This window comes from Bidens hawaiensis, unplaced genomic scaffold, assembly GCF_021521415.1.
Source record: "Bidens hawaiensis isolate Kalapana, Puna unplaced genomic scaffold, B.hawaiensis_p1.1 tig00002866_1, whole genome shotgun sequence".
NCBI lineage: Eukaryota > Viridiplantae > Streptophyta > Magnoliopsida > Asterales > Asteraceae > Bidens > Bidens hawaiensis.
In genome coordinates this window covers 1-13,755 of record NW_027491154.1, presented here as the reverse complement: position 1 = coordinate 13,755, position 13,755 = coordinate 1, and the positions used below count along the sequence as shown (strand labels likewise).

Genomic DNA, 13,755 nt, shown 5'->3' with positions numbered 1-13,755 from the left:
GTGATAAAATGCATGTTATAAATAAAACTGCTGGTTTATAAAGAAATGGTCAACTACATATACTACAAACGCAGTGTGATTAAAACTTACAAGAGATATATTCTTCGAAAATATGTGGATATTAATTAGCAGGATCAAATTATTTTACAAAGGTAATAAAAATGAGAAGTATGAAAAGTCATAAATAGTTGACATGTGTCAAGTGTGGACTAAAAGAAAAAGGGTATAGAGGTAATTGTACGCATTTTCTCTCTCCACATGCAATGCACATGTTAATACTTAATACCCCCATCATTTTAGAACGTCTATAACTTTTTCGTATGATATTTTTTTTAAAAAAATTATTATAATAACAAGCGTTTTTTAATCATTAATATGAGTATGATTTTTGTTATATAAAATTTTAAAAAAGTTACGTCATTGTGTCTTTTCGCACACCATTGTGTCTTTTCGCTTATCATTGTGTCTTTTTTCGTCATTGTGTCTTTTCGCACACCATTGTGTCTTTTCGCACACCATTGTGTCTTTTCGCTTATCATTGTGTCTTTTTTCGTCATTGTGTCTTTTCGCACACCATTGTGTCTTTTCGCACACGATTGTGTCTTTTCGCCATTGTGTCTATTCGCTTATCATTGTGTCTTTGTGTCTTTTTGCACACCATTTTGTCTTTTCGCTTATCATTGTGTCTTTTCGCACACCATTGTGTCTTTTTACTTATCATTGTGTTTTTTCGTCATTGTGTCTTTCAACTCATTAATATGTTTTTTTAAATACTAATAACACCGTTGTGTAATAATAATATGTAAAAATAATGATAAAATAACAAATTATCTAATACATATTACACAATAATTAATACATGTTACACAATAACTTGAAACGTAAAACACAATGGTGAATAGGGGTGTGCATAGTTCGGTTTGGGGTGGTTTTTGGCCAAACCCATAACGATAACCGGTATAGCGGTTAATAGATAAACATAACCATAACCGATCCGTCCTGGTGGTTTCGGTTTATCAGTTTTAACGGTTATAACGAGTCGGTTATGGGTCGGTTAACCGTGATTAAAATAAACAATCCTTCCATATGATTGTGAAAACTGAATAACCGCTAATTGTATTGTGGAATTTAAATATATGTTTTTTTACAGCAATTTATGAAATATACATATCTTTACATATTAAATAATTGAAATGACAATTTGGATGAAAATTTAGATCGACAATTATGGAACATTAGAATGAATATGGTAACCAATATCACCAATATTATTATTGGCCTAAATCCTAGTAGGTGTGGAGAAATTTTTTCTGTAACGAAGTAACGGCAATAAGTGTAAAAATGTAAAAATATCCTGCTCATGCATTAGATCTAATTTACAAACCCTTATTTTTTGATTAATAGTTACATAAATAGGACGGTTCAGTTTTGGCGGGTTTGGAATTAACATTAACCAAAATCGACCCACATTTGGCGGTTTTCAAAAATTCATTAAACCGACCCATTGGTTATATAAGTTATTGGTTAAAATCGGTTCGCTTATGTCGGTTATGGTTCGGTTTGCGGTTATGCCAGTTAATTTGCTCACCCCTAATGGTGAATACGTATAACACAATGACCTAAAACGTAAGTCACAATGGTGAATACGTATAACACAATGACCTAAAACGTAAGACACAATGGTGAATATATATAACACAATAACTTGAAACGTAAAACACAATGGAAACAACATATTACACAATGACTTGAACGTATTACACAATGACTAAAAGTTAATGACGAACAAAATGACACAATGACGTAATCTTTGTTTTAATTTTTGTCTTTAATATGAGTACCAATTGAAAAATATAGTGATCAAAATCTATAATACGATTCATATGAAAACTCAACTAAAAGACACAATGAACAACAAAAAAACACATTAATTTTTTTATTTTTATATAAAAATATGATACTCATATTAAAGATAAAAAAAAGCTTATTATTATGGTGAATTTTTTTTTAAATAACGTCGTATGAAAATTTATGGACATTTTAAAATGATGGGGGAATTGACATGTGTCTTGCATGCAGAAAGAGAAAGTCAACAAATGTGGGTTATTACCTTCATGCCCTTTCCATCAATTTTTATTTATTAAATTAATCTCAGCAATTCAAATAGCATCTCATACTGTTGATTAATTTCAGTAGCATATTATTTTCCTTTGAATTAGTTTACAATTCCAGCAAAATAAAAAGAGAGATTGAATGGGTTTGATAACTTGAGAGAACAAATATGAGAAGATCACATGTTTCTATAAATAAGAAGTATATAATCAGGTGAGTATGATTTGAAAAGAAACAAAATACAGAGGCCTAATTTGTAAATTCAAAATTGAAGATGTATGATGTGTTGGGGATTTGCACTTGGATTTTCATAGATTCGTATGAAAACTTTCAGATTAAAAGTTATTTGATGGTTCTCAAATACTTTAATTGGAAAAACTCAGAATTTGAGACAAGAACTTAGTATTAATTTAGTGAGAATCATGAACCAGAAGAAGAAGAGTACGACGAAAAAAGAATCGAATGCTCATTTATCTCCAGAGCAGTTAGGGCTTTAAGATAAATGTCTCATGCAGTTATACTTTGAAATTTGAATATAATTAATATTACCTCCATATTAAAACTTATAATTATGTGTGACATATTTATAAAATTCATTTTCTAATGAATTTTTAATGAAACAATTGTTAACGAAATAAAAATTTTCCAGGCTTAACCCCAGGCCCAGGTGTCGCCGTCCCTTGGACCTTGCTAACCGGGGGAGCTGCCCCCGAACGCCGTTCGATTGGAACTGCGCCCCTAACATCATAACAAACTAAAACAATCGTGTACTTGGTACATTCCTAACTTTCTTAATGTGTATTATAATTATGTTGGTTGACCAGTTTATTCAGTTATACTAATGCACACATAGGCTTCATTGTTATGCACTTTGTACTTCTTTATTTATGGAAATAAGCAAATACTAGACTTTAATATGATATAATAAAGTATAACTCGAAAAACAATTGCACACCGGCCATAAAGAGTTGCAATATGTATATATAATCAAGAGGTTTGTAAAGCGTGTTTGGAAGCACCAATTGTTTATTAAAGGATATGAATGCGTCCATAGGTAAAGACATGAATGCCATGTGAAACCCAACTCCAATCCAGAACAAGAATTAATTAATAAAGCTAGAAATAGGTGCTTATCTTTTATTTTACAAACTTTCAATTTCACATTGACTAATACATACAAACTAGACGTTGCCCGCGCGATCCCAGTTGTTTTTGATAAACAATGCAGCATAGTTCCTACATTCTCACTCATCTTATGATTCTCCTTTTCATGTTATCAAACGAAGCCATTGCAACTTATTTCAACAACTCATTAGAAGCTAAAGCTTTGCTTGCAACTAACTGGTGGAGAGAAGTAAATGCTTCAGATGATCATTGTTCTTGGGAAGGAATTATTTGCAATGAAGCAGGAAGTGTCACTGAGATACTCCTACTCAATCATTACCTTGGTCTTGGGGATCGACCTCATCTGGGAAGCCTCGACTTCTCTTCATTTTCAAACCTTGTTAGCCTTTCTATTGAACATTGCGGTCTAGAAGGAAGCATCCCAGAACAAATTGGTTTGCTCTCAAATCTCACCGAACTATCATTTTGGGGTAATCGACTCATAGGTAACTTATCTGTTTCCCTCACAAATCTCACCCGTTTAGAATACCTTGATCTTGGTTTTAACCATTTAAGTGGTAAGTTACCCGACTCTTTCACCAATCTCATCCGTTTGAAATACCTTGATCTTTCTCATAACCATTTTAGAGGTGAGTTGCCTATATCTTTCGCCAATCTTACCCGTTTAGAACACCTTGATCTAGCTATTAACCAGTTCAGTGGTAACTTACCTAACCTTTTCACCAATCTCGTCCATTTGGAATATGTTCATCTTGATATGAACCAGTTTAGAGGTAAGTTGCCCGACTCTTTCACCAATCTCACTCGTTTGAGACTCCTTTCATTTTCTAGAAACAATTTAAGTGGTGAGCTTCCAGTTTCTTTCACCAATCTCATCCGTTTGGAAAATCTTTATCTTTCTGGTAACAATTTCAGTGGTAAGTTACCTGTTTGGCTCACCAATCTAACCCGTTTAAAAGAACTTGCTCTTTCTAATAACAATTTCAGTGGTGACTTACCTGCTACCCTATCCAATCTCATCAGTTTGGAATACCTTTCTCTTTCTGGCAACAATTTTAGTGGTAACTTACCTGCACCTCTAGCCAATCTCACCCACTTAGTATCCCTTTATCTTAGTGAAAACCAATTTACGGGTCCAATCCCACCATCATATGGTTCCATGGTCAATATCACAGTCCTAGACCTGAGCACAAATCAGCTGAGTTCATCTATCCCAAAGGAAATTATTAATTTGAAAAGCCTAGAAACCTTGAATCTGGCTGACAACAATTTTGACGGTCCAATTCCCTCAATTTTTGGTAATCTAAGCCGACTGAACCTTTTGAACCTTAGCAGGAATTCCATAAGTGGTCCAATATCTCCAGATATAGCCAATTCGATGAACTTACAACAACTAGACCTTAGTCATAATAGTCTTGCGGGCCCTGTTCATGGAAACTTGTCAAGACTTTCTTACCTTGAGGTTTCATCAAACCAGCTGTCGGGTAATTTGTCTTTTCAAAACCCCTGTAGTCTACAACATCTAGACCTTTCTATGAATCACATGACTGGAGCTATCACAAGCCTTGTTGTTTGCCATCACTTACAGTTCTTGGACCTTACTAGTAATAATTTTGTTGGAAAGGGACTTAGCAAGTTGATGTTCCCGGAGTTGAAGACATTAAATCAGATTTTGAATAACAATCTGACTGATGTCGGCCCAAGTGGTCCTTCAGTCCAGGATGGAGGAGTTGGCTTGTCATGCAATGCGCTGAGTGGACAATCAACCTGCAAAGAGCATATGCCAAGAAACAAACTAGTTCACTATTTGGCTATTTTTCTGCCCATCATCATGGTATTGTGCTTCTTGCTTCTTGGTTACGTGTGCTACATCAACCGCAAGGGTACCCAAAAAACTATTCAGCCAGAAATTTATAGACATGGAAATGTATGCTCGATTTTGAATTATGATGGAACAGTTGCATATGAAGACTTCATCACTGCCACAGAGGATTTTGACCTCAAATACTGCATTGGAAATGGTGGCTATGGTAGCGTTTATGAAGCAAAACTGGCTGACGGTAAAATATTTGCTTTAAAAAAACTCCATCGTTTTGAAGCCGAGCAACCAAATTTCGACCAGAGTTTCAAGAATGAAATCCAAGTGTTAACCAACCTAAGGCATAAAAACATTGTCAAACTCTATGGCTTTTGTTTGCATAACAAATGTAACTTCCTTGTATATGAATACATGGAAAACGGGAGCCTGTTTTGTGCCTTGAGTGACGGTAAACTAACTATTGAAGTGGGCTGGATGAAGAGGGTGAACATCATCAAAGATGTAGCTTTTTCTTTGGCATACATGCATCATGATTGCAGCCCGCCTATTGTTCATAGAGACATATCAAGCAACAACATTCTCTTGAACTCAGAAATGGAAGGCTTTGTTGCTGACTTTGGAGTTGCTAAATTGCTTGACCCTGATTCCTCCAACCAAACAGTAATTGTAGGAACTACGGGATATATTGCTCCAGGTAATCTTGCCTTTCTTTCATGTCTAATAGCAGTTAAAAGTTTTCTAATAACTCTTTGGTGTATATATTTGTCATGCAGAACTTGCATTTAACATGATTGTGACTGAGAAATGTGAAGTGTATAGCTTTGGGGTGGTGACACTTGAGATAATCGGAGGGAAGCATCCTGGAGACCTCTTGTCATCACTGAACAACTATTCGACGACTAGTCATGGTACAAGATTGGAAAATATATTGGACAAGCGACTCCCTTATCCGGCCGATAAGTCAATTGAAAAGAACATCATCCGGGTTTATAATGTAGCCCTGGCATGCATTCTCACAGATCCAAAGTGTCGACCAACGATGAGAGAAGTGTGTCAGGAATTATCGTGTTGAGGGCGTTATTTGGTGGCATCCCATTTAATCCTGGATAAATCAATCTGCTATAAAAATTTATTACTCCTTCGTAGCTATAAAAATCAACAGCTAAGTTCTTTTAATATATTGGTTAGTTTCATACTTTCATGCATTAATATTTAACAAAAAAAGATCCTTTAATTGGTTTATTTTCCATAAAAAAAATCAGTGATTTTGTTTCCCATAGAAGGTCAATATTCACAATAAATAGATTCATTTTATATCAGAAACTGGTGATACATGGACTTGGGACACATTATGGACATAAAGCTTTTAATTAACGGAATACAAAGTAAATATTATAAATGTAGTAAATTGCGAACGGAATACAAAGTATTATATATGTAGTAATTATTCACAATGGCTATATTGCTATAAGCTCAAACCTGGAACAGGAACTCACAAAATTGAGTTATAACTTATAAGTGTAGCCCAAGTTAACAAAGCCTGCTGATAGCCTAAAAGTTTCTCAAATAGTCAATTCATCGAGCAGCTGGTGTGGACTTTATTTAATACATTGTGAAAATGTCAAATTTGGGTCACCCAAATTCTCACGTTTAAAAAAGAAACATCATTAAAATGAAGCATTCATGTTTAAATATATGTACCTTGACTTGTACATGTGTTGCTGGTGCCTTATACTAACTCTTAATTACTTTTGTAAAATAAATAAGATAATGCAATTTAATATTGAATTTCATTTGGTAAGATTATGTAAGTTACTTAGTTGGTCGTTCAAAAAAAAAAGTAAGTTATTTAAGTTTTTATGTAGCGATTAGGTTTAATATATTAAATCACTCAATGTTGGCAAGACTGGTACAAACTCTAATTAATACTTGGGTCGTCTTCGAGAGGTTGGGTGTACTATTACTCTGTTACTTTAAAAAATGGGTCGTTATATATAGTTTTCATGATATATGGCCGCTTATTGCATTAAGTTATTAACAATAAACAAAAACTATGTTGGGGTAATTAAAACCTGTTGGGTTACGTGTGTATTGATTGGATTAAAATTTAAACTTAACTAAAGGTTGTTATTTTACAACTTTTTATAAATATACGAAGAAAAAAAAAACTTTTATAATGGGCCCTAGGCTGCACCCACTGTTGGTCCACCTCCTAGCCTGGCTGATTATTATCATTTCGTGAACCCTATTTGTTAGCCACATATAAACAGTTTGAAGCTTATTTATATCTCGTAAGTGAGTTTAGGAATTTTCTTTTATCATGTTGGGGTGATAAAAGCTTTGAAGAAGACATTGAGTAGTTCTAAAGATGTGGAATGATATAGAAACTTACACTTGGAACCTACATAATTTTGGTGAATTTGGAATGCGAGAGAGACAGTATGCAAGTGTGATATATAAATACAATCATCATACGAGTATAGCTGTGGTTTATTCTCAATATGGTAAAGTTGGAAGATAGCCCAAATGATGCTCTCAACGCGATAACTCTTGGCATACATTTCTCATTGTCGGTCGGCACTTTGGATTTGTGAGAATGCATGCTAATGCCACATTACAAACACGCATGATTTCCTTTTCGATTGACCTGTTGGTTGGATAGGGGAGTCGCTCGTCCAAGATATTTTCCAACATTATACCATGACTAGTCGAATGGTTCAGTGATGACAGGAAGTCTCCAGGATGCTTCCCTCCAATTGTCTCAAGTGCCACCACCCCAAAGCTATACACGTCACATTTTTCGGTTATAACCATGTTATAGGCAAGTTCTACATCATTATATACACCAAAGAATCGATCATTAGCAAAATTCTTACGATAATAGACATAGAAGAGGTTTAAGATTACGTAGAAATACCAGGAGCGATGTATCCCACAGTCCCTACAATGGCTGTTTGTTGGACGAATCTGGGTCGAGCAATTTGGCTGCTCCAAAGTCACCAACAAATGAGTTCAAGAGAACTTTGTTGCTTGATATGTCTCTATGAACGATTGGAGGGCTGCAATCATGATACATGTACGCTAGAGCATGGGCTACATATTTGACAATGTTCACCCTCTTCATCCAGTCCACTTCAACTGCTAATTCACTGTCCCTCATCGCACAAAATAAGCTTTCATTCGCCATGTATACATATACAAGGAAGTTGCAATTGTTATGCAAACAGAACCCATATAGTCTGACAATATTTTTTGTGCCTAAGGTTAGTTAACACCTGGACTTCATTCTTGAAACTCTGGTCGAATATCGGCTGCTTGGCTTCAAACTGATGGAGCTTCTTTAACGCAAATGTTTTACCGTTAGGCAATTTTGCTTCATAAACACTACCATAGCCATCGGTTCCAATGCAGTATTTGAGGTCAAAATCCTCTGTAGTGGCGATGAAGTCTTCATATGCAATTGTTCCATCATAATTCAATATAGAGCACACATTTCCATGTTTTTTCATTCCTGGTTGGATTTTACTTTCGATAGCTACGCAATTATTGTAGAATAGGTAAGCAATAAGTAAATGCCCAGAACAATCGGAAGAAAAATTGTCAAATAGTAGACTACGTTGGTTCTTTGCATCTTTGCTCTGCATGTTGATTTTCCACTCAAAGCATTACATGAAGAATGATTGGGATCGTTGAAGTAAGAGGATTCCGAGTCTGATTTAAGTACTTCAAATACGGGAAGTTCAAATAAACAAGTTTCTTTCCAACAAAATCATTACTACTAAGGTCCAAGTACTCCATGTCATTGCAAACAAGAAGACTTGTGATATCTCCAGTAATCTGATTCATAGAGAGGTCTAGATGTTGTAGATGACAAGAATTTTGAAACAACACATTTCCTGACAACTGATTTGATGATAAATCAAGGTAAGCAAGTTTTGATAGTTTTGCATGGACCGGGCCGACAAGATTATTTTGATTAAGGTCGAGATGTTGTAAGTTCATCAAACTTGCTACATCTTGAGGTATGTGCCCACTTATGGAATTCATGCCGAGGTTTAAAAAGTATAATTGACTTAGATTACCAAAATTTGAGGGAACTGGACCTACAAAATTGTTGTCACCCAGATTCAACGTTTCCAGGTTTTGCAAATTACTAATTTCTTTTGGGATGGATCCAGTGAGTTGATTTGTGCTTAAGTCTAGGACTCTAAGATTGACCACGGAACCATAAGATAGTGGGATTGGACCAGTAAGGTTGTTTCTACTAAAATAAAGGTACTCTATATTGTTGAGATTGGTGAGGGAAACAGGTAACTCGCCACTGAAATTGTTATCATAAATATCAAGGTATTCTAAATGGGCGAGATTGGTGAGCCAAATTGGTAACTTACCGCTGAAATTGTTATGATAAAGACTAAGTTGTTATAAACGGGTTAGACCGCAGAGGGAAACATGTAACTCACCACTGAAATTGTTTCTTGAAGGATAAAGATATTCCAAATGGACGAGATTGGTGAAAGATACAGGTAACTTACCTATAAAATTGTTTCTAGATAGACCAAGTTGTTTTAAGCGGGTGAGCTTGGTGAGTAAAACAGGTAACTCACCACTAAAATTGTTACTAGAAAGATCAAGGTGTTTTAAACGGATGAGATTGGTGAAAGAGGGAGGTGAGTTACCGCTAAAATTGTTATTAGAAAGGTAAGGGTGTTTTAAACGGGTTAAATTGACAAGAGAAACAGGTAAGTTACCCGTGAGTCGGTTCCCCCACAATGAAAGATATGTGAGATTTGACAACAAACCAATCTGCTCTGGGATGCTTCCTACAAGACCACAATACTCGAAAGCAAGGCGAATGAGGTTTGGAAATGAGGAGAAGTCGAGGATTCCAAGATGAGGACGATCCCCAAGGTACCGGCCGTATAACTTTATCTCAATGACACTTCCCGCATTATTGCAAGCTACACCATGCCAATTACAGTGATCCGAAGCATTTTCATGTGACCACCAACTAGTTGCAAGCAAAGCTTTTACCTCTACTGGTTTGTTGACATCATTAGCAGTGGTTTGTGATAACAAGGGAAGGAGCAGCATCATAAGAAATATGATTATTTTATTGTGTGGAATTTTGCTTTCTCAAGTGGTACCCTATAATATGAAATATGCAATTGATCCATTATAATAGCCCCAAAGCCGTGTAAAGTTGGGAGTACTCAACGGCAAACCGGCAAAGAGGATATATTAGTCTAACATGAGTTTTTTTTTCCAAAATTCCTAAGGGGTCTCTTTATAACGACAATAATTGAGCCATCGTTTTTGAAAATTTCAAATTTGTATTCACTTGATTATTATTACTTTTTTTATTTATAAGAGGGGAGGGGACACTCATGAGTAGTACTTATACACCGACCAATCAAACACAGTTATTTTATTTATACCTTTAAGTACCCACAAACCATAAAATAACTGGAAAAACATACCCATAAGTACCATAAAACTTTTTGTTTAAATTTAAAAATAAATAAACAATTAAATGTAATTAAAATTAAATTTTTATTGAAATATTAATGGGTGTTTAATTTTTCAAAAACCTTCAATGGGGTTGCCATGTGGTAAACCTTTGCCATAAATTGTAATTTGACAAACTACCCACATAATTAGGGGTGTGTTTATCATATGGTAAACAACCCATAAACCTTACCCACACTAGTGCCCCTTCCCCTCTAAATGCAACTCTCCCTTGAATATGATGCCCATTCAACTTCTCTTACTTTTTTCAAGTTGTAAAGTTGATCAAATTTTATTAAACTATATGGTATGGATGCCATTTTACTTCTTATTTTGCAGCGACACGTCAGCGCCACGTAATACCCCACTCCACCTCAATCTCTTCCATAACATTAAGGAAATAGTTACCAATTTACCAATACCCTTTTTTAAATAAAATATTAATATTTATATAACTAAAACTAATTTAAATTTAACATATTTATATAACTAGTTAATTACAAATATTTATCTAACTAATAAATATAAACATAAGTAAAAATAAAAATATTGATATAGGGATTTTATAATAATAATAATAATAATAATCCAATTAACACTACATCCATTCTCCACCATTTCTTAACAGTCCAACCTTGTCTACTCCGTCATGCTTTTGCAACCCAACCCCATCTTCTTCCAATCACTTCATTGTCTCTGCAATTGAACCCAACCCAAACCCATCCTTGTTTCGGCACGGTGGCGATGGCTACAGAGGTGAAGGAGGAGGAAGAACAGTGAATGAAGAAGAAGAGAGGTGTGATTTGGAAGTAGGGAGAGGAGAGAAACCTAAATAAAAACATAGGAGGTAAGGATTTTGAGCGGCATTTTGGGCGGTGATTTTCCAACAATATCCTCACCGCTGGGCGGCCCCGACTAGCACGGTGTGGTGAACACCGCCGGCACCGCTCTCCACGTCATCTTTTCAACGGCAATCAGGCACCCACACCTGATAGCCTTAGTAAATTGTGCTACTAAGTTATTAATATCACGTGGAAATATGGAATCACAAATTTAGATGATCATGAATATCTTTGTATGAATTGCGATATTGTTGGTTTTAATTTATGAAATAATGATTTAAGTGGGTTCATAAAAGTATATACCCAAAAAACGGTGTATTAGGTGTTTGACTAATCGGTGATGTTTGTTTTTATAGAGGTAAAATGTCTGTAGTTTGTGAACTACATTTGCAGACATCTGTAGCAAAAGAGGTGGACCAAACTTCTGTAGTATACAAGTAGAAGAATGTTTGTTTTTTTAACCTTTAAAGACTGCTAATATAAAGTGAAAATTTTAAATAAACTGAAATTTAAATAAAAAAGTCCATCAATATCGAAATTTAAATAACTGTCAAATAACACTAATAACACTGAAATAATATTCATAAAACCACAAAACCTACACATGTATTTCGACTTTAATAATTATATAAAAACTACATATAAATACACATATCCTAAACATGTGTATTTTAAATATCAATAAAATTATACAACCTATACAAAACATATAATCTTGGTTGAGGTATTCGTGGACTTGCTAGCGCAAGGTGCGGTAGTGGTTCAGTACTAGTTAAGCGGTTTCAAGTGTTCGTTTGATCGTTCAAGCTATTCATGGACTTATCAACACAAATGTTGTGTTATTTCATTTGACCTTCATCACCAATTTAAATCAACTTAAAGATGATTTATTATTTATAGACATTAAAGTTGGGGTCAAGTTATTCTATAAAGGAGAACAAAAATGAGAATGATGAAAAGATTTGTAATCACACAAAAAAAACCTCTCAAAAAAATAAATATAAAAATCATAACTCAAAATTTAATAAAAAACAAAAAAAGTAAAAACAACAAAAATGTTTCCACCGTCTTTCTCGTTCTCACAAAAAAAACACAATGACAAGTAAAAAAAGTCGTTGGGTTTTTTTGTTTATCATTGTGTTTTGTGTTTACTGTGTCTTTTTTCCTTGACATTGTGTCTTTTTTTCTTTATATTGTCTTATATTACTTAACATTGTGTTATATTTTGTTCGGCATTTTGTTATATTTTGCAATCTATTGTGTGTTTTTTAAAGTTATAATCATGTCTTTTGTTCATTTCGTCGATTTTTTTTTGTCTTTAATTTCGGCATTGTGTCTTTTCGTCAATTTTTTTTGTATTTTTATATATATTTATCTATTATTGAACGGGAATGATGGCGGAACATTTTAGTTTTTTAATTATTTTCGTTTTTTATATATAAATCGAGTTATGATTTATTTATTATTATTTTTTAATTTATTTTTAAGGAGTTTTTTGTGTTGTCACAAATTCTTTTCGCACTTCTTATTTTTGTCTCCCTTTGTATTTTAACTTTACCCTAAAGTTGGAACCTTTTTTTGCAAATAAATAAATAAAACCTTTTCAAAATCATAATCTAAAGCCATCGCCATTTCTAGTTTGATTTGCCACCAATCCCCCCCCCCCCCCCCCCCCCCCCCTTTGTATATCATGTGCAAGTAACATCAATAATAAAAAGAATGCTGTAAATATCCATTAATACATCATAATTAAACCGGTCCACGGCTTCACTTGTAGAGGCACAACAGAAATACCAAATCCAAGTGACACCACTGTAGCCATGAAACAAACCAATACATACATCCGACCAAGATAGTTAGGTACCATCGAGTGTGCACCATTAGCAAACTACAAACCAAAATTACATAAAATGTTATAATTTTTAACATACATAATCTGAAAATAATTTATTGGGGTCAGAGAACAAATCAAATAGGAGATGGAGAGAGTCGAAGCGGCGGCGGCGGCGTAAGGACGGTTGGGGTGGCGTCGGCGGCGTGACCAGCGTCACGGCGGCGGTTTTGGAGGTGTGGCAGCAATGGTTATGGAGAATGAGAGGTCGATGGTTGGAGGGGGAAGGAGAGACTAGGGTTGGAGGTTTATGTTATGTCTAATGTAAAAAAAAGAACATATGATGTTAGAAGACTATGGTCAATGACTTATAGAAAAAGAGGATGCGCACACCTTTTTTAATGAAAGGTCTTCCGAAAAACAAACACATTGCAGACCATAACGTCTGCGCGACACAAACAAAAGAACCTAGAAAGAGCTTTTGAGGAAAAATAAACAACCTTTAAGCTCCTACATCT

At 34.7% G+C, this 13,755-nt stretch overlaps 1 protein-coding gene and 1 pseudogene across 1 annotated transcript; one reads left to right on the top strand and one right to left on the bottom strand.

Moving 5' to 3' along the window:
* The first annotated feature begins 3,334 nt into the window (after positions 1-3,334).
* LOC143621406 (uncharacterized) lies at positions 3,335-6,128 on the top strand. The gene is made up of 3 exons (XM_077092838.1): positions 3,335-4,496; positions 4,569-5,750; positions 5,830-6,128. The coding sequence occupies exons 1-3, from the start codon at positions 3,335-3,337 to the stop codon at positions 6,126-6,128; spliced, it is 2,643 nt and encodes an 880-aa protein (XP_076948953.1).
* Positions 6,129-7,332: 1,204 nt separating this feature from the next.
* On the bottom strand, positions 7,333-10,153 carry LOC143621496 (uncharacterized; annotated as a pseudogene).
* Between the last annotated feature and the right edge of the window lie 3,602 nt (positions 10,154-13,755).

Excerpts from the sequence above, each read along its gene's own strand:
- LOC143621406 (XM_077092838.1), top strand. The coding sequence starts at position 3,335 with ATGCAGCATAGTTCCTACATTCTCACTCATCTTATGATTCTCCTTTTC. Across the intron at positions 4,497-4,568 it reads CCTAGAAACCTTGAATCTGG|GCAGGAATTCCATAAGTGGT; the intron begins CTGACAACAATT and ends TTTTGAACCTTA. Across the intron at positions 5,751-5,829 it reads TACGGGATATATTGCTCCAG|AACTTGCATTTAACATGATT; the intron begins GTAATCTTGCCT and ends TTTGTCATGCAG.